We start from the raw sequence: 23,294 nt of genomic DNA, 5'->3' as shown, positions 1-23,294 counted from the left end.
TGAGGCACCTAAGTCAAGAATCCATTCTGCTAAAGAACTTGAGTTAGCCATAAGTGCTTGCCCTTTGCCATTTGAATATGAAGATGAGGATCCTTTCTCCTTATAAGCATTAGGTAGTGGAACATTGTGTTTCTTTATGATGTTCATTAACTCATCAATCTTTTTATGATAATACTTATGTTCATCATGACCCAACTTCTTGCAATAAGAACACTTTTTCTTCTCCTTATTAGTGTCCCCCTTCTTATTTGAATTCAAGGAAGACTTGCCTTGTTGATTTGATGATGGTGTTTCTTTTTTGTATCCTCTTGTGTGTTATTTTTCCACTTCTTCTTCTTGCCCTTTCCTTTATTTGAAGTTTTAGAACCCTCATTATTGGCCACCAATACCTTAGACTTGGTCGAATTGAGAATCCCCATTGATTGTATCTTCTTTTCTTCATCATCCAATAGTTGAGCATAATGATCAAAAGTGACTTTCTGATAGGCAACCCCTAATGTAGTCTTTGTGGTGTTGTGAGAAGAAACAAATGTGGAGTACTTAGATGGTAGCCTATTATGAATGAGATAGATTAACCTATCATCTTTAATAGGACTACCACTATCATCAAGCTTTATTCTTAATTCATTCACCTTTATGATAAAATCCTCTATAGAATCAAATGTCTTAGGATCTAGGGATACAAGCTCATCTTCAATTTTGTAAACATCCTCCTCAGACACTTTACCATACAGGTTTTTTAGGGCATCCCAAGCATCCTTGGATGTCTTGTACTTCTTTATCTGATAAAGGATTTTTTTTTCAACCCCCAACATAATATCACCTAGGGCTTTCCTATTTGTAGATTCCCAATCATTAATGTCACTTTTAGATACTTGATCACTTGTTGGTTTAGGAAGGGTGCCATCAACATATTGGGAAACATGATTATGCATTAATTGACACCACATTTTAATGGACCATGTAGCATAGTTATGTGGTGTTAATTTTGGAAACTTAAAATTTTCCATGATGCAAGAAATGAAAAAAAAAAGCTGAAAAGAGGAACACAACACCAAGAAACACCCCCACTTTTTAATCAATCAAGAAACACCCCCCCCCCCCCCCCCCCCCCCCAAAAAGAAGAAGAAGATGCTTTTGGCACTTTATATGCAATGAATTTACAATAGCCACTTGCCAATTTTGGCCTTAGTGGACTTCAGATTTTGCCTTTTTAAAATCTCCTTATACAGTTCAAAACTGGAACATTACAATGTACCTCATATATACAACAATTCTGAAGTTATATCAAAGCATTACAATGCAAAAAAGAACCTAATTCTGAAAGTGATACTTTTGTCCACATAACCCTATAATTTGATGGAAGATCTAGAAAGTAGACAAAAAATAATGCATTTTCAAGAAAAAGGGAACCTATTTTTGAGTCCAAATGAACCCATATAGAGCAACTAAAGTTGCAAAATGCAGGATTAGACAGGTACAATCACCAAAAGACACAGTTTCTAACAAATCTATGCAACAAAACTAGAAAAGAACTACACCATTAAAAATTCAAGAAATTCTAGCCAAAATAAAAAAATTACACCTGATTTGGAGCCTGAATGACTGAGATATGGCATCCCAAAAGTTGGACTATCAAATCAAAAATGAATCTAGAGAGGGGTCTGATCAGCAAAATATGAGGTTAAATTTGACTATTAAATGGTCATCACAGTAGTTCAAAATTGCATGGAAATGACAGTCTACAACCATCAAATTTAGAATAGTAAACTTATGATGTCAACAAACTCGGGCCCCTTTGGTGATGTCACGTTGATGTCAGCACAGTATAGATTTTACAGAGCTGTATGAAAAAAATACATGTTGGTGATGTGGCAAAGGGCTTATGTCACCATGTGACATGGTAGTTTCTCCACGTGGCGGTCTCTTGCTGACTATTCAGTTCGCAGATGTGGCATGACAGGATATTCAGGTCACTGACGTGGCATAACTAGAGTCTGTCACATGTCTGCTTGTGATAGGAGGTTGGCACCGATTGATATGAACATAGCTAGCGATGAAGCTGACACATGTTAGAAAAATGTTTTTTTAACAACACTAGATTTACAATGTTTGGTGGAGTTTCAAGGGTCGGCGGGGGTATTATCTCTGGTGTTAGAGAATGTCTTTATGGTGCCAAAAACTTTATACAACTGGTGGGGTTTCTATGAGGTTTAATCCCACATTGGTGGGAATAAAAACACTTGCATTGTGTAAAATTAACCACCCACGATGTTAAAGTGAAGTGGAAGCCGAAAGGTGAAGGTTGGGCTGCCAGGTTGTGTAGTCCAAAATTTCGGTCATGGGTGCTCGTCGAAATTGGATGTCGCATACTATGATAAATGTTGAATAAAAGGAATATTTTGTGTAGGCCCGGGGTGTCATTGCCCAGTACCTACAAAAAAAAATTCTCTGTAGGTCGAACTGGCCCAATTTTTTTTTGAAAATATTCTAAAAATTGAAAAATATTTGCAGAGAAAAATAATTATAGATCTGAACAAAATAATTGCACAGATTTAATAGATCATATTAGATTTGCAAATCGGGGCCTTCTGGTGCCAGTTTGCAAAAAAAATTGCATCAAAATTGACTTTGGCCCAATATAAGCAAATTTATAGTTGATTTTCACTGAATTGATGTTTTGTACACAATGGCGAGGTTCGCTTAGGCTCAAGACACTCCCAATTTCTGTGGATATTCTGGATCTAGGTCGAGGTGTTGAAATTATAATGGTCTCAAAAAGCTATGTGAAGAGAATCTCCCTCAGCTCTGATACCATCTAAGAATTTGCCTTAGGGAAAAATCACCCAAGACCAAAGAACTCAAGCACAAACACAATAGTAGACCAAAAGAGTATGATCAAAATAATGATATTCAATTCAATTCAATGTTAAAGTACACTAGGAGTGTCTGTATATAAAGGCCTCTAGAATGCTTAGGAATCATTAACATGATAAGTCATACAACCAGGCACAAGTCCACCAAGTGTGGGTTATCCTCCATTAAGCACAAGAGTAAGTGTGATGATGAGAGGATAAGCCTACAAAGGTGTAGCATGCAAAATTATGTTGTAGACACCATGTGCTAGAATAGGAGTGCAAATAACTGTGTTGTCTACATGACAACTTAGTTAATCAAACTCTAGTGCTGTAGACACCATGTGTTGAATTAGAGTTGTCTACTCCAGTGTTGTCAACATGACAACTCATAAGAGTATGCAAACTCCTAAGTGTCTCACCTAAGAAATAATAAGATAATGCATTGACCTAAGTAAACTTAAGTAAAGTGTACTAAGTAAATACTTATTTACACCAACAAAAACAATAATAATAATCTTATTAATAACAATATTAATATTCAATAATCATTTTAATATTATTTATATCATTAATATAAAATAACTTTATTTATAAAATTTAATAAATAATAAAGTTTTTTAATAATAATAAAACATTAAAAAAATCATATTTTGAAATATTTATAGCCTCTCAGCTTCATGCAACAACGTGGGTTGTTGTAAGGCAATGCTTAATGTTGTTGTGGTAGCATGAGCCATTGTTGAGTAGCACTCAATGCTACTAAGGCAACGTGAGCCATTGTAGTAGCAAGCCACGTTCCAAGCAGAGGAAGGATGGGAGACAGGGGGTCATGGTCCCACTCTCCCTCCTTAATAAATTTTATATATTTATTTATTTTTTAAAGAAAAGGCACAGCCCTGTAAGAATTGCAGAGCCTAAAGTTTTTAATCAACAATTTTTTTAAAAGAATGAAACACACACATCCCTCATCAAAAAATACAATTTCACCAATCTATATTATATTTTATAGTTATCACAGTAATTATAAATTGTTGTGGTAACTATAATGTGTGTGTGTGTGTGTGTGTGTGTGTGTGTGTGTGTGTGTGTGTGTGTGTGTGCGTATTTTTTTAAATATCCTCTCAATAAGATCTGATATGGAAACTGGATTAAACAATCAAAATCCATAAAACAAAATTCATTTTCTTTACAAAACCCACAACTCAATCTAACAATTCAAAACAACCCTTTAAGTCCATAGAACAAGTGTTTTAAAACTAAATTCTTTCAGTGATATTATCAAGAAACAAAGAGCAATACTTTCAATATGAGGGTTTTAAAATTTTCAAAGCATATCCAGATATTTCTCAATCAAAGAACAATATATTCACATACAAGGGTTTCAACTCGAATAACATTCTGAAACCAGAATACGCAACAAACACGAAGAAGACATAAGTTCAAAGAACAAAAACTATTGTACAAATAAACCACGAGATCCTACTTGGATCTGATGCTAAAATGACAATCACACAGAGCATGCAAATAATCCCCTTTTTCTAAAACCCTTCTTCTTGGAAAATTGCTCTTCCAAAACCTGATTATTGCAAAATGAGCTCTAGATCTTTGATAAAGAGTTCTCCGCTAAATTTAAGACTTCCATTGTGCAATCACCCAAGAAGACTCGTTGATCTTTATCTTTTATTATTTTATTATATTTAATTTGATGCACAAACTTTTTGCCATTTAATTAAAATATATTTATCAAATTAATTCCTTGCTCTCTTTAATTAATTTGTGAGACGTTTTTAATAATATATTTATTAATTTAAATTTATAACATTATTTAGAATTTATTATTAAAATAAAACTCCTAAGTAATTATCATTAAATTAAATAAATATAATTACACCAAAATTAGAACTTTAATATAATCTTTTAAATTTAATTCTTTTATTTAATTAATTTCTCAATTAATTAAATATTGATTATTCCTTATAAAATTTTCATTAAATTATCTTCTAATTTGATTTAATTATAACAAAAAATCATCATAGACCCACAAAACCAAATATGACATCTCAATTATAGACAAAGAACATAATCAAACTCTAGGGTCAAAATCACAAATTTATGTCACTTGACAAATTCAAATGGGTAAACAACTCAGATACTTGTCCTACTTTCTAGGACAACCAACTTAGGTAAGGGTTTGGACTCAAGAATTATCTCCTCACTTATACCATTTGAGATATTGTGATAGGGTATGCTCATCCTGGCAATTCAGGGAAGTCGATACTTGGTACCTGCAATCTGCATAAAATCCATGCATGTACATACTCATATATTCTAAACTAAATAGGCAATGGTGGGGAGCGGTACATCATGTAGATCTTGACTAGCAGATGACTATGACTCCCTCCCTCAACCACACCATAAATGTCAATCATAAAGTAAAATATATATGTACACCATACACATGCAAGTATGAGGTAAGTAACCATAGAACTACATATAAATCATTCATCTAACTAACATCATAAAATAACTGAAATCACTATATGAGCATATGTGTAACATCATTGAAATAATCCTGAACACATGAAATAACTAACTAACTCATCACATAAATCAACTAAATATGAAATAACATTTAATGAAATCTGCTAACCAAGTACCGATAATCATAAACATAAATGTAAAATAGGCCTAAAAGAATCTGACAATACAATTAGAAAAGTCAACTAGGGGTAGTTATTATATCCACTCCCCCTAGACTTAGGCTTACTCCTGGAAGCCTACAAGAAAGATGAAACTAAACTAGGGGTAGGCATTACAAATACTAACTACTGGTCGACTCACTAATGAATATACTAAGAGGGGGAGAGTGAATTAGTATATTACAAATAACTTCAAAACTTCTTTTAGTCTTATCTCATACTAGTCTATTGAGATAAATGAGTATAACTTAACAGATTAGGATTAAGCAAAAAAAATTAAAATATAAGTAGTATTGCATAACAAACAAATTTATCTCATGGAAACCCTACTAGGGTGAAACCATTATGTGTGATATGATCCTCACAAAGCTTGTACTCTCTTGAAGTCCGCTCAATTAAGAGATTATCTTTGTTAGAAGATTATAGAGACACTATCAAGTGTCACAGGGTCGAGGGATTTATAATAGATCTATGAGTCTTGCTTGGTTAAGAGAATCATGGTTAAAGGACTTGGAATACAACATAATGTATCACCCTATTAGGGGTTTTGATACAAATATCTTGTTAAAGTCCACCCTTAGTTGGATTTTTTGTTGTTGTAGTGGTTAGATGACAACAAAAATATTGATCTAAATAGAATAACTACATTAGTTAGCTTGATATAGATCACTTTGATGTCCTTGGACATGTTTGCAACTTTCTCTTCTCTCCCATGGCTCTACAACTCAGATACATTCACTAATGTTCTTAGCTCTATTGTGTAAACACACTTTGTCACTATGTTATCTTCCTATCACTATTTCACTAATACAAAGCTCCATCAACTTTTAAATATATGACACATACTTCCCTTGATGGAAATATTACTTAGTGATGATTATAATATTAAAGAGGAAAACTGAGAGCTTTAATTTGCATTCTATATCATTTCTTGATAGCATGGAGACACATTTTGTTTTCATTAATATTTGATGCAGACCTTATACATAAGACATGTATGTGTGGAAAGGGCATGAAGTTGAGTTACGTACTAAAGGATGGAAATAAAGTTGACCTAAAAATTAACCATTATTATTGCAAAGTATTATGTATGTAACAGGTGGCAAGAAGTAAAGAAAATATATTGTAGTTGAGATTCATTTCCATGAATCACATGGACAGGAAACCCGTCAATCATGTTCTCTCTATATTTGTACTTTGCTACAATAAAACCATTTCAAAATAGTGGTTCAACAAATATGGATGAAGGAAACAACATTCTGTTGGATCGATAACAGAAAATGGCCTATTCTTTGCATGTAGAAGATTTCTCTTACATGATAATTATGTAATTCTTTGTACATATCAAAGAGGTGGTAAAAAGTTGTGTTTATATATAAGCAATAAGAGACATAAGTATTAAGAGATATATACGTATAGTCCTGTAGAATGCATAGTAGTGTGCAGAGATTTTTATTATTCTAAAACATAAATTCCATATTTGTGTGCATGGTTAAGAAGTTGTAAAATCAATTTGTTTCTTCATCACCAGGAAGCTGAAGAGGTAGGCCCACTCTAAAATTACCTGGTGATTCTTTTATGTATAAAGTGCATTTGAGTTTGTTCTCCTTTATATTTTAATTAGCTCAACATTATATGGTATGCATTTAATAACATATTAGTTTTTATATTCGATATCTATGTTTGATTGTTCAATAAGATTTCATATGAATTAGATTATGAATTAATTAGTTATTTGTTGTGAGTTGCAATTATTGTTATTATTGATTATTTTTGTTATGAGTTGCTTCTATTTCTACAGTTTTTGTCGCTAGGAAGTGACAATTCCTATCACCCAAAGTACTTTAGTTTTTCATAGGTTCACTTTTCATGTGTTTTAGCTGCATCCATAATCGCTCAAATCACAACTAACACCCCTTGATGGCATATTGCTCAGACACCCTTCACAAGCTTACACTCTCAAATTGACACGAATAGACCAATTGAACTTCATCATAAATTGTTAATTATTTCTTACTTATTTGCCCTAGTGTTGGCCTAGCAATTTGGTGTTGTTGCTGGGGAGAGGTGTCAAAGGCATGTTAGCTTGATGAGTTGAGTTAGGAACAATGCATTAGGATGAAAGCCTTTGCAATTGCTAGCCTTGCTTAAGTAATTAATCTTAATTTGTGTTGTGTAAATCATATAGATGCACTATTTTAGAGTTTGCAAGTAGGCCTTATAAATTAGATTCAATTTTAGATTATCACCAGTTGTTGTGAGTTATTGTGATAGAAGAAAAGTTATTTTGAAGACAATAGAAATAATGCATTTACATGGTTGTTCAAGTACATCAATTTTGGGTGAAAATTATTTCATTGCCCCAGGACCCCGCAAGGGGCGTTGCCTCTTGACCCCACTAGTGGCTACCACCCCTAGACCCCTACTTACAAAAGAAGAAACTGGTGGGGAAATTACATCAACTAAAGGTGATGTTTTTATACCCTCTCTACCTAATGAATGTGTCTTAAACAATCTTGATCTTCCATTATCATAGGTATGCAATAATTAGATATCTATGTTTGAACATAAGCAAATCATTGATGAATTCTTAGAACAATGTGATTTTAAGGATGACGATTTAACCACTTATTGTTCTAATTGCTATTGGAAAGATGACCAGTGCATATGCCTGAACAACGAAGAGCATATTATACATGAAGTACAAGATATTTGTGAACCTTGCCATGATAAGGATGCAAGTGAGCAATTCTTCCTTGTACTTGGTACTCCATTTTGAATACCAACCCAAGAAGATCAAGGTATGTGTTATGTTGGTAACATATATTGTCACTCTATTTAATTACAAATCCAACATATTTCTTCAAAACATACTTCTCCATCTAATATGCACATTGAATGTAATCATGCATGCTCACGACAACCTATATATCCCTCTTATATTCCACCATATCCATCCTTACCATCTCTATTCTACCCATCCCCCTTAATCCCATCCACTTTATGTCCTCAACAATTCTTGCCATTATCCCAGTCACATTACATTCCACAATGTCCACCAAGGGAAACTATAATACCTCATAACATACTTCATAATAAGGTGGCTGAAATAGAATATAATGCTAAACTCTCAAGGATCCCTTTACCATTTGATGATGTTCTTGTAATTGGTAAGTCAACATTGGAATACATTGATACACATATGGGATGTGATTTTGGTCTAATTGGATTAGAAGAACAATATAATTTATCGAATTATAATCAACTTTTTTCTTCTTTTCTAATTAGTGAATCACAAATTAACACAAACAAGGTCATACTTCAACGTGAGTCAATCATCAAACTCATAACTATGTGTGTTGATATTTATCATGCACTGAGAAATATTAAACTATATGTTTTCCTCATTCCACAAATGTGTTTTCCGATTCTCCAAGATCTATATTTTATTACTTTTGTACTTATGCATATTGATCTTTGAGGCCTATGGTTAAATTGTGTATTCCACACATACTTGTTGATTTGGGACCAATAATTGATTAAGCACAATCATACGAGATTATATGCATTAAAGGCCAAATAAACTATGTTGCAAATGGATGGTTATTCATTTCCAAAAGAATCAAAGTATTAATATCTATTTGTCAATATTGTTTGTTTGCACTACCATTCTATTTCTTGATTCCTTGGATTGTCCTAATAACTCCATGATTTTGTAATATGACATTAAGATAGGGGGATATTCATTTAATTTTGAAAAAATTGGTGATCCTATTTCTTTGGTTTCATATTCTCGTGCCCTTGCAGTATGAAGTTAAGTTGGTGGGGAATTCCTTGAGTTTTCTAATTCTTGATTGATTCCTAATAAATGTTCATTGATGCTTCTAATATACCTCATTGTGTGATTCTTGGACCACATCAAGGTATGTATTCCTATGTTGATTCACATTGGTCTAACTCATTGTAATCACATTCTTTTAGTTTTATCAAGTGTTTATTCATATTAATAACTCTACCTATCATTTGTAATAAAATGCATTACTCACTTAATGGTAGGGTTATTAATTGGATACAATTGCTTTACTATACTTGATATGCTTGGTTTTGAGAATATGGTTATAGGTCTCTTGTTGTGGTAAGATGATCTTAGCATCAATAACAGTTGATGATGCTTCTCTGCACAAGCATTGCATAACACAGTGTGTTGGCTTTGTTAACATTGTGTGGGCTTGCTAGCTATTTGGTACATCTTAGTTTCACATGTGCTTCACTATTCAAGATCCTAGGAAGATCTTGGCATATGGTATTCACCGCCTTGAGATGAGATTTCTTTGGTGCTTGGTAAAGTAGAGGACAATGTGCAACTTGGTCTATGAGATCTGTGCACAATGCGTTACTATTTTATTATGCTACACATCCAAAAAAACTTTAAAGACATTGCAAATCATCGCACTCCTTCCTTGAGCTGTGTCTCCTCCTCTCTAAAGTTCTATGGATACATTAGAGACTATCATTGGTATTTCACTCTATGACCTTGTCCTTGATAATGAAGGTGTGTTTATTTCATGAAATGGATATCTCTTACTTATCAAAAGGATTGGATAACACAACTTCATGCTAGAGGTTCATAGTTTGACATTCTTGGAGCACTATGTCTTGTGAGGATCATCATTCTTATGGATAATTCTCTTATCCAAGTGTGCTCGTGTGTTCTAAAGTTCTTCAACAAGATTTCAAATTTAGTGTCATGAGATACATAAGTCAAGGTTTATTTGTGAAGTGTTTCAATATTTCCAAGTTTGTGGATATCATTCGTAGTCATCATTCCAAGTTCATTATGCAATCAAGTTTCAACAGTGTCATCTATGAGGTCATGAAAAAAAAACTCAAGTTTTGGATGGTATAATTTTTTATCATCCATGTAAGCATTTATTTCTCTTTGTCATTCTATGTAGTTATTAGAAAAGAAAAAAATGAAAAAATGAAAAAAAGATTTTAAAAAAATGAAATAAAAGATCCAACAATGAAAACCTTCAGGCATTGTCAACAAATTACTACCTAAAAACCATTTTCTAGAAAATATTAATCGTAAAATAAATTCTTAATGGTAAAAAATATTTTTACAACGCCATTAGCGATCACTTGTTGTTATCAAAATTTGAAATAAAAAATAAAAAATAAAAATAATGCAATAAATGACCTATTCTTGGCTTTTTTGCTCATCATTCTTCTCAGGGGCACTCATTGGATCCTGTGGTTCTAGGCCCCTCCAGTCACTCTGCAACTTCTATTCAGTGTGGTCTTCTCAACTTTGATCACCCATAGTATGTGTTGCATGTTTAGTTGTGGTTTTTTCTTGGAATGTGCTACCCATTGTTTGTTCTACACTGCTTTAGTTTGATGATTTTTTGGATGCTTTTCTTCATTCCTTGTTTCTGATTCCTCCATTTTGGAGATTCTAGTTGCTTCATTTCTATGTATTCCAACCTTGATCTCTCTGCACGTGCATATTGGTAAAAAAATTAATTTTGTTTCTCATTATTTTATCTCTTAACTTTATTTGTATTGCTTATTATATTGATTACTACGCAACACCCCTCCCTATCCTTTCCTTGTTTCCCATGGACAGTTAATCTTTAAGCTGGGGGAAGTAATGTCATCCTATTATCTTCCATCTATCGCCCTTAATAATTCCATCATACTATCCATTATATCCATCCTACAATAGCCTTTGTTTTGTCTCTCATTTCTCGTCTTGTGCCAATTGCGATAAATTTCTCCTATATGTAACCTTTTGAACCATGATGCTATAAAACATGAAAAAAAAAAAAAAAAAGCAAAGAGAAATGAGAAACAACTTGTGAAAAGTTGAAAGACATATCCCTATTAAAGAAGAAAAAAATTAACAAAGCTTGTCATGTGAAGCAAAGAAAGGGATTTGTGTTTATAAATGAATTATCATGGTTCCAGGTGGAGAAAAAGTCTAAACCCATAAATCCAAGTGCCTCTAATTCACACCAAAATCCTCTTAATTATACTGATTGCATGGGGACATGTAATATGCTAAGTTGGGGGGAATGATGAGAGCTATTCATGTCCCAAATTATGCCATATTTCAGCCTTCATATAAGCCTTCATGCTCATTTCAATACCCATTTCAATATTTCATTTTCTCCTTCTATGTTGCATATGATCTAATATTGTAAGTAATATTTAAACTAGTTACTAGATAAAGTATGTGAATAAATATGATTGTCTTTATCTAGCATGTTAATTATAAGTTGCAGATCTTCTTGTCCCCTACTATGCATCTTCCTATCACTATTTCATTAATACAAAGCTTCATCAACTTTTAAATATATGACACATACTTACCTCAATGGAAATATTACTTAGTTATGGTTATAATATTAAAAAGGAAAACCACAAGCCTTAATTTACATTGCATATCATTTCTTGATAGCATGGAGACACATTTTGTTTTCATCAATATTTGATGCAAACCTCATACATAAGACATGTATGTGTGGAAAGGGCATGAAGATGAGTTACATGCTAAAGGATAGAAATAAAGTTGGCCCAAAAATTAACCATTATTATTGTTGAGTTTTCTGTATGTAATGGGTGTCGGGAAGTAAAGACAATATATTATAGTTGAGATTCATTTCCATGAATCACATGGACAAGAAACCTGTCAACAAGATTCTCTCTATATTTGTACTTTTCTACAATAAAACCATTTCAAAATAGTGGTTCAAAAACTATGGATGAAGGAAATAATATTCTATTGGATTGTTAATAAAAAATGGCCTATTCTTTCCACATAGAAGATTTCTGTTACATGCTAATTATGTAATTCTTTGTACATATCAAAGAGGTGGTAAAAAGTTGAGTTTATATATAAAGCAATAGGAGACATAAGTATTAGGAGATATATACGTGCAATCCTGTAGAACACACAACAATGTACATAGATTGTTATTATTCTAAAACATAAATTCCATATTTGTGTCCACTGTTAAGAAGTTGTAAAATTAATTTGTTTCTTCATCACCAGGTAGCTGAAGAGGCAGGCCCACTCTAAAGTTACCTGGTGATTCTTTTATGTATAAAGTGCATTTGAATTTGTTCTCATTTATATTTTAATTAAATCAGCATTATATGGTATGCATATAATCATATTGTATTAGCTTATATATTTGATATCCATGTTTGAATGTTCAATAAGATTTCATATGAATTAGATTATGAATTAATTAATTAATTATTTGTTGCAAGTTGCAATTATTGTTATCGCTGATTATTTTTGCTATGAGTTGCTTCTATTTCTATAGTTTCTATCATCGAGAAGTGATAGTTCCTATTGCCAAAAGTACTTTAGTTTTCCATAGGTTCACTTTTCGTGTGTTTTAGCTACATCCATAATCGCTCAAATCACAACTAACACCCCTTGATGGCATATTGCTCGGACACCTTTCACAAGCTTACACTCTCAAATTGACACGAATAGACCAACTGAACTTCATCATAAATTGTTAATTATTTCTTAATTATTTGCCCCATTGTTGGCCTATCATATATAAAAGTACAGACTTGTCAATATAGGATAGAAGCTTTCAGTATCTAGGTCATAAAGCCTTATTTTGTAAAATTCTCTAGATTTTGTTTCTTGAGTCATAGTCTTCTTTAATAAGTTTTTCTTTCCATCAAAGGAATATAACCCTTATGCTTCCAAATTAAGGTTTAAATGGACTAAAGTTTCAGTTCTAAAAATTTTGGTTAGGAGAAGATAACATATTATCATATGTAAAATTTGCAATGTAAAGTTTTGGTAAGAGGAAGATTATACTGATTATGCAATATAAAATCCTCAATGAAATCAAATGTATCAACTATAAATTAGTATTAGAGAGTCAAAATTCATATAATTATGTTTAGTAATTTAAAGTTGCATAATTTGTTATCATTTCTAGCATGTTATCCTATTTCCCCTATGTTCTAAGTAAACTGGTTATACGATTCCTTTTGAGATATAATGTAATTTTATAGTAGATGGTAAATATCAAATCAATTTAAGTTGATATGGTTCAAAACCACAACCATTAATCTTTCTTTCCCAATTGTACGATTAAAAAATAAATAAAAGGATTAAAGGTGAGTCTCAAATAATATAGCTGAGCATATATATGGTAAACTATTTCAAATAAGAGACAAGCAAACATAGATATAAGAATTCTTTTCTTGTTAAAAGAGGATAATAAGCTAGAGCAATTTGTGTCACATAAAAGGTGCTAAATTTCAACAAAAGATAACATCAACAATTTGGAAATAAATAATGAATAATTAGATTGGTTCAAACAAATAGAAGCAATATGAATATTATACTTAAGTAGAGACTTAGAAATTTGTAACTATCATAGATTATCTTAGAGTCAATGAATGCCTAAAAACTAAGACACATATCATCAATTTTAATAAAATACTAATAAATATTAATACAATTTTTTTTAAAGATTTAGAAAGTGTGGTTTTCAAAACTAATTAAAGATAACATACTTGAAAATAGTAAATATATCAATTAATAGCATTAAGTTTTCAAATTAACTTTTTAGAGAAACAAATTTTCATAGTAAAAAGGAAACTCTTATTTTTTACAAAAGAAATATAATTAAAAAAAAAAAAAACTTTAGCTTTGAAGAATATGTAATAGAAACAACTGTTATGAAATTAGAAAGTGTAGCTACATAACTAATTTTACATGAAATATTTAAAGGAAAAAAGAAGTTAATTAGATAACATAATTAATTTTTTTCCAGTAAAATAGAAACATATTCTATAATAAAAGAATATATAAGGAATAAGGAAATTTTTATTTTTAAATTTTAATATTTATTTTTTTGATTTTTAAGCCGATAGGCTTATTGTGGGAGCTTTGCTCCCCAATTTGCTTTTTTTGCACGAAAATGTTGTAAGACTGAACGGAAATGTTGTAAGACATCTCGGTTTTATGATTTTTCGTTGATGTAAAAACTCATTTAAAAAAATTGAAGTTTCCTTTATCACTGTCAATTTTGTAGGAAAGTTTCTAACTTTTATTTCTTCTTTAAAAGTTTCTATTTTTTCTTCTATTTAACTTATATGTTTATCAACTAACCTATGTTTTTCTCCCATTTCTAACATTGTGTAGGCTCTATGGGATTTTTCCTATCAACAATTTTGGTGATTTTTTCTTCTTGTGCATGTTCATTTTTTTCATTTATGTAAGTATTATAATGCCACAAGTTTATATACTGGTTTGAATTTCTTGATAAGTTTAACACAATAATAAGTATGTAGTGAGTAGTTACAAAATGCATACATATAGATTATAGCAAGTTTATATAATTGTTTGAATTGTTTGACAAGTTTAATATAATAATAAATACATAGTGAGTAGTTACAGAATGCATGCATATAGATTATAGAAAAGTTGAGGAAACAAATAGAAATGGTAATACATGCATGACCATAGAAAATATGCATAGGACTAAATCATATTAGTTATAAAAATTTCTTAATTTTATAACTATAGGCTTGTTTCAATTTATTGTTTAAATCATTTTTGATAGCCTGGATTTGATTTGCAAATTTATCCATCTCTCTGCAAATATATGTACTCATATATCTTTGTTGTTTATGAAAGACATTGAAATTATATTATTTTTATTATCAAATATGTTGACAATGATTCATGTCTTTTTTATAAATCTTAAAAATAATAATGATAGTCAATTTATATATACATTTTTATTTTAGAATTAAAAAATTAAACTATCTTAAATTATAATTTCAAATGCAAAAAGTCAATAGAATATTAAAAGAAAATTAAAACAAAATAAAAAGATTGCATTTGTATCTAGATTTTATTTTTAGAAAAGTTGATTATAGAAAAAATATAGAAAGATTGTTTTCATATTAATTACAATTTGAAATTATTTGCTTGCAAAAATATAAAATAGAATAAGATACTTATATTTTTAAAAAAATATAGAAAGTTCACATTAAGTCTAGATTTTTAGTTTTTTGGTTTTAAATCTAAGTTGATTCATTTCAAAAAATTGAAAATATAATTTTAAATTTTTAAATAATATATAAGTAAAAAGAAAAATTAAAATATATATCTAGCGCGTGCACGTGCACACACACACACATTTGAAATTTAGTAATTATTAAGATAAAAATAAAAAGGTACAAAAAATGGTAGATTACATATCTTCAATAGATATAGATAGATTTCCTATGTAAGTAGATTTTAGTTTTAAATTTATAGTTTAATGTTATCATTTGATTTTTTACATAAAAATGATTTCAAATTTAGAAAACTATTTTTATTTTTTTTATTGAAGAAAGCTACTAAATTAAAAATAGGGAGAGTAGTAGACAAAAGACTGATAAATTTAGAAAACTTTGTTATATAAATAGATTAGTTTGTACCATTTTGAAAAAATTCTAATACAAATGTTGTTTAAAGTAAAAATATAGAATAATTGTCTTCATATCAATTATACTTTGAAATGATATGTATGCAAAAATTTAAAATAAAATAAGAATACTTCTTATTTTTTTGAATAAATATAGAAAGTTAACATTTAAGTCTAGATTTCAGTTTTTTAGTTTTCAATTTATGTTGATTCATAATCCTAACTCTAATCTTGTCCAACTTGAAACATAACCTCAAACTTAACTCTAACCCTAATTAAATATTATGTTAAATTGAAAACTTAATCTAATTATAATTCTGAATTTAACCATAATAATTCTTTATTTCCTTCCGTTCAATTACACAAATCATTCCTATCGGCTAATTGTTGCACGTACATAAACATGCAACTGCTAGTATATCTATAAAGAAATTTTAAAAAATAAAACTAATAATGTCAATGCATCATTATTAGTCTATTGGTGATGTTGAATGGTTCTACTTTAGCCCACGAAGAATGAAGTATGACTTTGAATTTTTTTAGGCTAATAGTATTGCAATCACTTGGTTTATATAATTGGGGTCTTATAGGAGCGAATTTTCACCAAGCACTACTTGTATGCTATGGTGAAATTTTAGCATGCAACATATATAAATATATGAAACTTATAAAATATATTTGATTAATACACTAAATCTTTAATCTTCATCCTTATAGATCACAATCGAGAACATCTTTAATAGAAATTGTAATCGAGGAAGAATATTAGGGCTAGAGAGACATGGCCACATCTCTATGAGCTCTATTTTTATATGATATTAAATTTTATCATTACTATTAATTTTTTATCTTTATTCTTCTACTTAATTAAACTAAAAACTAAATGACAAATACAAAGCCACTAGGTGGCACTTCTTTATTTATAAATATTTATTATTGTATTAATGAAACAATAATGTGTTGAAAAGTATGCATAGGAAGAATATATGACAATTTTTTAAAGTATGATAAGGGTAGATTTTTTATTTAGAAATATTTGGAATTGAAAAGTTTTGTTAATATTTCAAAGTCACAATAAATCAAATAAATTTTTGTAGATGCAGATTTTTTATTATCCTTAAAGTTTACATTTTTTTAAAATAACAAAATATATTATGACTCAAAATTTAGACATAAGAACATATTTGTTATAAAAGTTTATAAAGAAAAGAAAATATAATAAAAAAGATTGAATAAATGTCAAATACAAAGCCACTAGGTGGCACTTCTTTATTTATAAATATTTATTATTGTATTAATGAAACAATAATGTGTTGAAAAGTATGCATAGGAAGAATATATGACAATTTTTTAAAGTATGATAAGGGTAGATTTTTTATTTAGAAATATTTGGAATTGAAAAGTTTTGTTAATATTTCAAAGTCACAATAAATCAAATAAATTTTTGTAGATGCAGATTTTTTATTATCCTTAAAGTTTACATGTTTTTTAAAATAACAAAATATATTATGACTCAAAATTTAGACATAAGAACATATTTGTTAGAAAAGTTTATAAAGAAAAGAAAATATAATAAAAAAGATTGAATAAATGTTCCTAAAATAAATTAATAGCAAATATAGAATTAAAGTGTATGTAAAATATTTATCTTGTCATGTTTAGGATCTATTCTTAATCTATATTTTAAAAAACTTAAAAGAGTCCTTTGAGATTAATATTTCTTTTAAAAATGTAGTTTTACAAATCATTTCTATTGTAATTTACATTAAATATTTCTTTATTTAAAAAATTAAATATTTATATTTTAAAATTTAATTATAAATATAATTTCTTATTATTATAATTATAATTATTTTTTTTTTCAAATTTTAAGTAGTCTTTATGGTGCACTTCTATGGATTCATTTGACTAATTTTCAAAAATTGAAAACATAAAATTTGAAAAAAAAAATCACTATGTTTTTTGAAAAAAAAAGTTCAACTTTGTTTTGTTTTTTTGGTACTTTTTTTTGATGGAGATTAGCTTGTCCCCACTTCTATGGGGCTCGAGGATTAAAATCTTCTCGTTAAAAATAGTAACATGTACTTTTAAGGTACAAATTTGAGGGAGTCGATCAATTGATTTTTCTTGGAAGCCCTCCTCCATAGAATCTTACCTTGTTTAATATAGAATCTTTTTGATTAAAATTTTCAATTAAACTTGAAGTTTTAAAAATTTATATGTATTTTAAAATGAATAAAATAAAATATTATATCGATAAAATTAATTTACTAATTAAACATACATCAATGCATATATTAGAATAAATACAATACATCAATTACACTCAATATTCAAATAAATGTTTATATATATGTCAATTGCTACAACTTATCATTTAGATATATTTATTCCATTTAAAGTGTCATTTGGTTCATGGAATTGTAGAATCAAGGTTTTGTGAATCTTCATTTCTAATTTTGACATTTTACTTCTGTTTGTTTCATTGGGAAGATGAGTTAAGTTGTAAGGAGACTCCAAAAAATAGTCTAATCTATTGTTTTTACACTCCTCAAAAAACATGAGCAAGTTTCATTAAGCATAATCAGATTTTGATTTTCAATTTGTACTTGCTAATAGAAAAAAACTAAAAATCTGATATTCTAAATCCATTTTACCAATTTTAAGTTGAGCACAAAATTTTTCAAATCCAAATTTTAGAAAAGCGAATTCCTATCATCTTCCATGAAATTGCTTTAATATTTACCTACCTGTTTTGCCAATGTATTTCCAGCCTCCGGGCATTAATTAAAAAAATGTAACTTGCAAGAAATGCACACGATTAAAATAGCCAAAAAACTTCAAACGAAAGATGTTCGGAGGTTAATGCAGATTTGAACCAATTCACTTGTCAGACGTTAAATTCGTCGTCGGCGTAAATTGAGGGCATTAGATTGCATTTGTTTTCTGCAAGAAATCAGCCGCTGAACATATTTTGATAGAGCAATTCAGAACAATCACCAGTTTTGACAGACTAATCCAGCAACAGCATTTCCTGGAAAATAAAGAGGACAACAGCAATGTTCTTTGCTTGAATTAGAAGGTTGGCGTTCTGCCGCTTCATGTATTTTTGTTATCCTTGTCCAATTTGCCTGTAAGATAATTTGCAAATCTGTTTCGGGATTCACTGCAATTCAATGGCATTCAGTATCGCCGCGGATTCAGACATGCCAGGAAGCTCAGTTATTAATCTTTCTGAATTATAAACTAGGTGAACCTATAATTATATCTTTTTGGCTTTTGGATATTTGATTGCTATGCTACAGCTCTGGAACTTGAGACGTGTATTTTTTGAGGTTTTTCTTGTTGCGGACTCCCCTTTTAAGCTAGGGAAAAGAGTAGACAATTGAAGGATTTAACGTAAGTGTTGAAAACCCCAATTGTACGCAATTTCAGAACCCTAAGCTTACGAGGATTGGTATTCATGCCCTGGTGATAGAATTGACTCGTCTCTCCAATTTTACATGTATCTTTCACGATTTCAGCTCATATTTTTGCGTTTTATTTCATGTTATTGACTCGAATTTGTTTAGCCGATGTTGCATTTTATAGTATGCCCGGGGTGTTCTAGGAGAGAAGAAAGAAAGCCTGTAGAATTTGTAGGGAATCCGTGCCACATTGGTTCAGCAGATTTGAACCAATTCACTTCTTAGATGTATATTTCGAATAAATTGAGGGCAAGTGAGCTTTCGATTTCTGCGCACGCTCTTAAGAAATCACTCGCTTATCAGCTTTTGCTAGACTAATCCTGCACCAGCACCAGTTATGATGTGCTAATCCAGTTTAATTGTTCTTGTCTAATTTGTCTGGCAGAAAATCTCCAAATCTGTGTCGTGATTCACTGCAATTCAACGTCTTCTATTTTCACTGCGAATTCAGACGTGCAAATGAGCTCTCAGTTATTATCACGCCTGAGTTATAAACTGGATGAACCTCGAATTATCGCATTTTTGCATGTGGATTTTTGATTGCTAGGTTGCATGTCTGGAACTTCGACGTGTTTTATTATTAGGTTTTTATTGCCGCAGAGTTCCCTTATAAACTAGAAAAAAGAGTGAACGATATAATGAAAACCTCGATTTTAGGCAATGACTGTGAACCTTAAGCTTAGGAGGATTATTACGTACGCTCATCAATTTTACATGTATCTGTCACAATTTCAGCTGAACCTAGAATTATTTCATTTTTGCTTTTTGATATTTGATTGCTACGCTACGAACTTGAGACGTGTATTTTTAGAGATTTTTTTGCTGCAGACTCCCCGTCTGAGAAGCTAGGAAAAAGAGTAGACAATTAAAGGATTTAACATAAGTGTAGAAAACTCCGATTTTAGGCAATTTCCTTGAACACTAAGCTTACGAGGAGTATTACGTATGCCCCAGTGATAGAATTGACTTTTTTACATCTGTCTGTCACGATTTTAGCTCATGTTTTTGCATTTTGTTACAAGTTATTGACCCGAATTTATTAAGCTGATGTTGTATTTTAGCAATTGGCAGTGGTGTTCTCAAAGAGAAGAAAGAAAGCCTGTACAATTTGTAGGGAATCCATGATACATTGGTTCAGCAGTTTTGAACCAATTCACTACATAGATGTTTATTTTGAATAAATTGAGTTCACCTGATTGCATTCATTTTCTCCACATGCTCTGTTAACAAATCACTCGCTTATCAAATTTTGCTTGACTAATTTTGCCTCTAAGGCAGGGGTCCCATGGGAGGGGCTACAGCTCTATTTTTTAGGCACAAGAGGTCCCATGAGAATTTTTTTGAGGGGCTGGAGGATCATTTAGAATCTTTTCCTCGAAAATAGGAACCCCTCATTTTTAGGTCTCTAAAATTGAGCGGGTGAAAATGGGGTGGGGCTGGGTTTAGTCCCACCTGCTTAGGAGTAATATTTGGCACATGTGAAACATTTGTAAAATTTATTCCCACCAAAACTAAAAATTTAGAAAGAAAATAAAGTTCTTTCTTTTTAAAAATATTTCATCAATTACGCAGTCCTTAAATTTAGGAGGTGAGACTTTTAAGAGAATAAAATTCATGGGACCATTGCCATTAAAATATTCCTAAATTTTCTCAGCGGGCACAGCTCTATTTTTTTAAAGTGTTGGCACTCTTCCGCTGCATTTATTTTTATTATTCTTGTCTAATTTGCCTGCAAGATAATCTCCAAACCTGTTTCAGGATACACTGCAACTCAATGACTCACCACGAATTTAGACATGCAAAGAAGCCCAGTTTGTAATTCACCTGAATTGTAAACCGGATGAACCTAGAATTATATCATTTTTGCTTTTGTATATCTGATTGCTAGGCTACAGTTCTGCAACTTTGATGTGAATTTTTTGAGGTTTTTATTGGTACAGACTCCCTTTATAAACAACGGAAAAAAAGTAGACAATTAAATGATATAGCGAAAGTGTGGAAACCCCAATTTTAGGCAATTTCTGTGAGCCCTAAGCTTACGAGGATTAAAATGTATGCTCATCAATTTTACATGTATTTGTCATAAATTTCAGCTCATGTTTTTGCTTTCTATTTAAGTTATTCACTGGAATTTTTTTCAGCTGATGGTGCATTTTATAGTTTGGCAGGGGTTTTCTAGAAGAGAATTTTGTAGAATCAGTGACACATTATAATGGCTGCCAATTCAGATTCTTCTCTTCGTGGTAAGTGTGTGCTTAACCATACCATGTGTTAAATTATTAGTGCCATAATATTATTTGTTTGACATTTTTATTTAAGCTCCAATCTGGTAACCATCCTTGCCAATGACATGCAGAAGTTCCAGGTTTGCATGTGCATAACAGGCAAGAAGAAACATTGTCAACATTTTATGAATGCAAATGTCAAGGTTTATGGTTGGGGAGAGCAACTGCGAAAAGTTGTTTCAGATGTTCCAGGTGGAAAGAGGCTGAGAGATGTGGCAAGGTTAAAACACGAGGGTTACAGGGTCGAGGAGCAGCTCCAGGCAAATATCCTATGGGTTTTAGAGTAAAGGAGGAAGAGATAACTCAAGACATAAAACCCAAAACCATTCACACATCTTCTATGGCAGGACTTGGGGATATGAAGATCCCAAGAAGCAGCTGCAATGTGAGCAATCTGCCTCGAGATGTTATTGTTATTGAGGATGATAGCGATGATGGAGACAATGATAGCAATGATGGAGACAATGAGAGTGACAATGATAGTGAACCATGTACAGAGAATTTGACAAACAGCAATGAAGATGATGACCATGATCTAACTTCAGATAGTGATGCTAGTTCTACAGAAAATCTAAGAACTATTTCATTTGAATCAATAGGGCAGAGCTTCAATCACAACTTTTATCAAATTCCCAAGTCCACAAATTCTCCTGAAGATGAAGATGAAGATGATTGTCAAATATTTTCTGCAGGAAGATTCAGGCCTTACAAACGTATGAGAAGTAAACACAAGAAAAGTTCTTCTGGAAATGGCAAATATGTTTGTGAAAGTTTGAGTTCAGATAGTGACAGTGTAGACTGTGAAGTTATCATGGAAGGTTCTTATGGAAAACTTCATGAACAGTGGGAACAAGCATCATTTAAAAAGCAAGTTTTTTCTGGTATGGAATATCAGAGATCTTATGTTGAGGAAGAGGTTAGTGTTTCTGGTTCAAATGTCTACCCTTATAGCCCTTCTAGAGAATTTGATCAAGAAGGCAAGAATGAGCAAGCTAATGGTGATTTCCAAAAGCACCATTCTGATAGGTGTTCAACGGATCCTCCAGATCTTGTAAGTGCTAGTGGTATAGTTTATACTTCCAGTCAGGATGATGTGACAAGCCATAGAACTCCCAAGGAGCCAGAGACACAAAATCCCATAGTAGAGATCTTCAATGGAGCCTCAATTGGTCAATCTGCAAATACTGTTGAGGTTAAGCCATGTAGAGAGGTGAATGAATTGGGTCAAAACAGCGATGTTATCAAGATGAGAGAGGTTCATCTGGATCTTCCTCATTCTAAGTCCAAACAAGTGACAGATAAAATTTTGAAACCATCTGTTGTAGAAGCACAATCTGAATTTGCAGTGGTAGAAAACTCAAGTGAATGGGTTGCTGATCGTGAGAAGCTAAAGCAAACAGTAGCATTTAGATATGCTGAACAAGAAGAATGGACCCGGAGACAGTTAGAACTGCAGCGCCAGGTTTGTACTCTTTCCCAATAGGAGTATCTTCTTGTTCTTACTTCAATTTCAACCACTTTCAAT

The 23,294-nt window shown here is 31.1% G+C and overlaps 1 protein-coding gene across 4 annotated transcripts in view; it reads left to right on the top strand.

The window, feature by feature from the left end:
• The first annotated feature begins 18,432 nt into the window (after positions 1–18,432).
• The window catches only part of LOC149540263 (uncharacterized), a 28,874-nt gene continuing 24,012 nt past the window's right edge, over positions 18,433–23,294 (top strand). The window contains exons 1-3 of one of the 4 annotated variants that reach the window (XM_089801406.1): positions 18,433–19,099; positions 21,645–21,727; positions 21,841–23,231. In XM_089801406.1, the coding sequence (XP_089657532.1) occupies positions 21,697–21,727; positions 21,841–23,231 (1,422 nt within the window). In that variant the 5' untranslated portion in view covers positions 18,433–19,099; positions 21,645–21,696. Of the gene's footprint in view, positions 19,268–21,644; positions 21,728–21,840; positions 23,232–23,294 lie in introns of all 4 variants that reach the window. The other 3 variants (XM_089801405.1, XM_089801408.1, XM_089801407.1) reach the window with 3 other exon arrangements.

Source organism: Cupressus sempervirens, chromosome 9 (genome assembly GCF_028749045.1).
Source record: "Cupressus sempervirens isolate cs-2001-9-10 chromosome 9, ASM2874904v1, whole genome shotgun sequence".
NCBI lineage: Eukaryota > Viridiplantae > Streptophyta > Pinopsida > Cupressales > Cupressaceae > Cupressus > Cupressus sempervirens.
The sequence above is the reverse complement of the archived record's forward strand: the minus strand, read 5'-3'. Positions and strand labels throughout refer to the sequence as shown.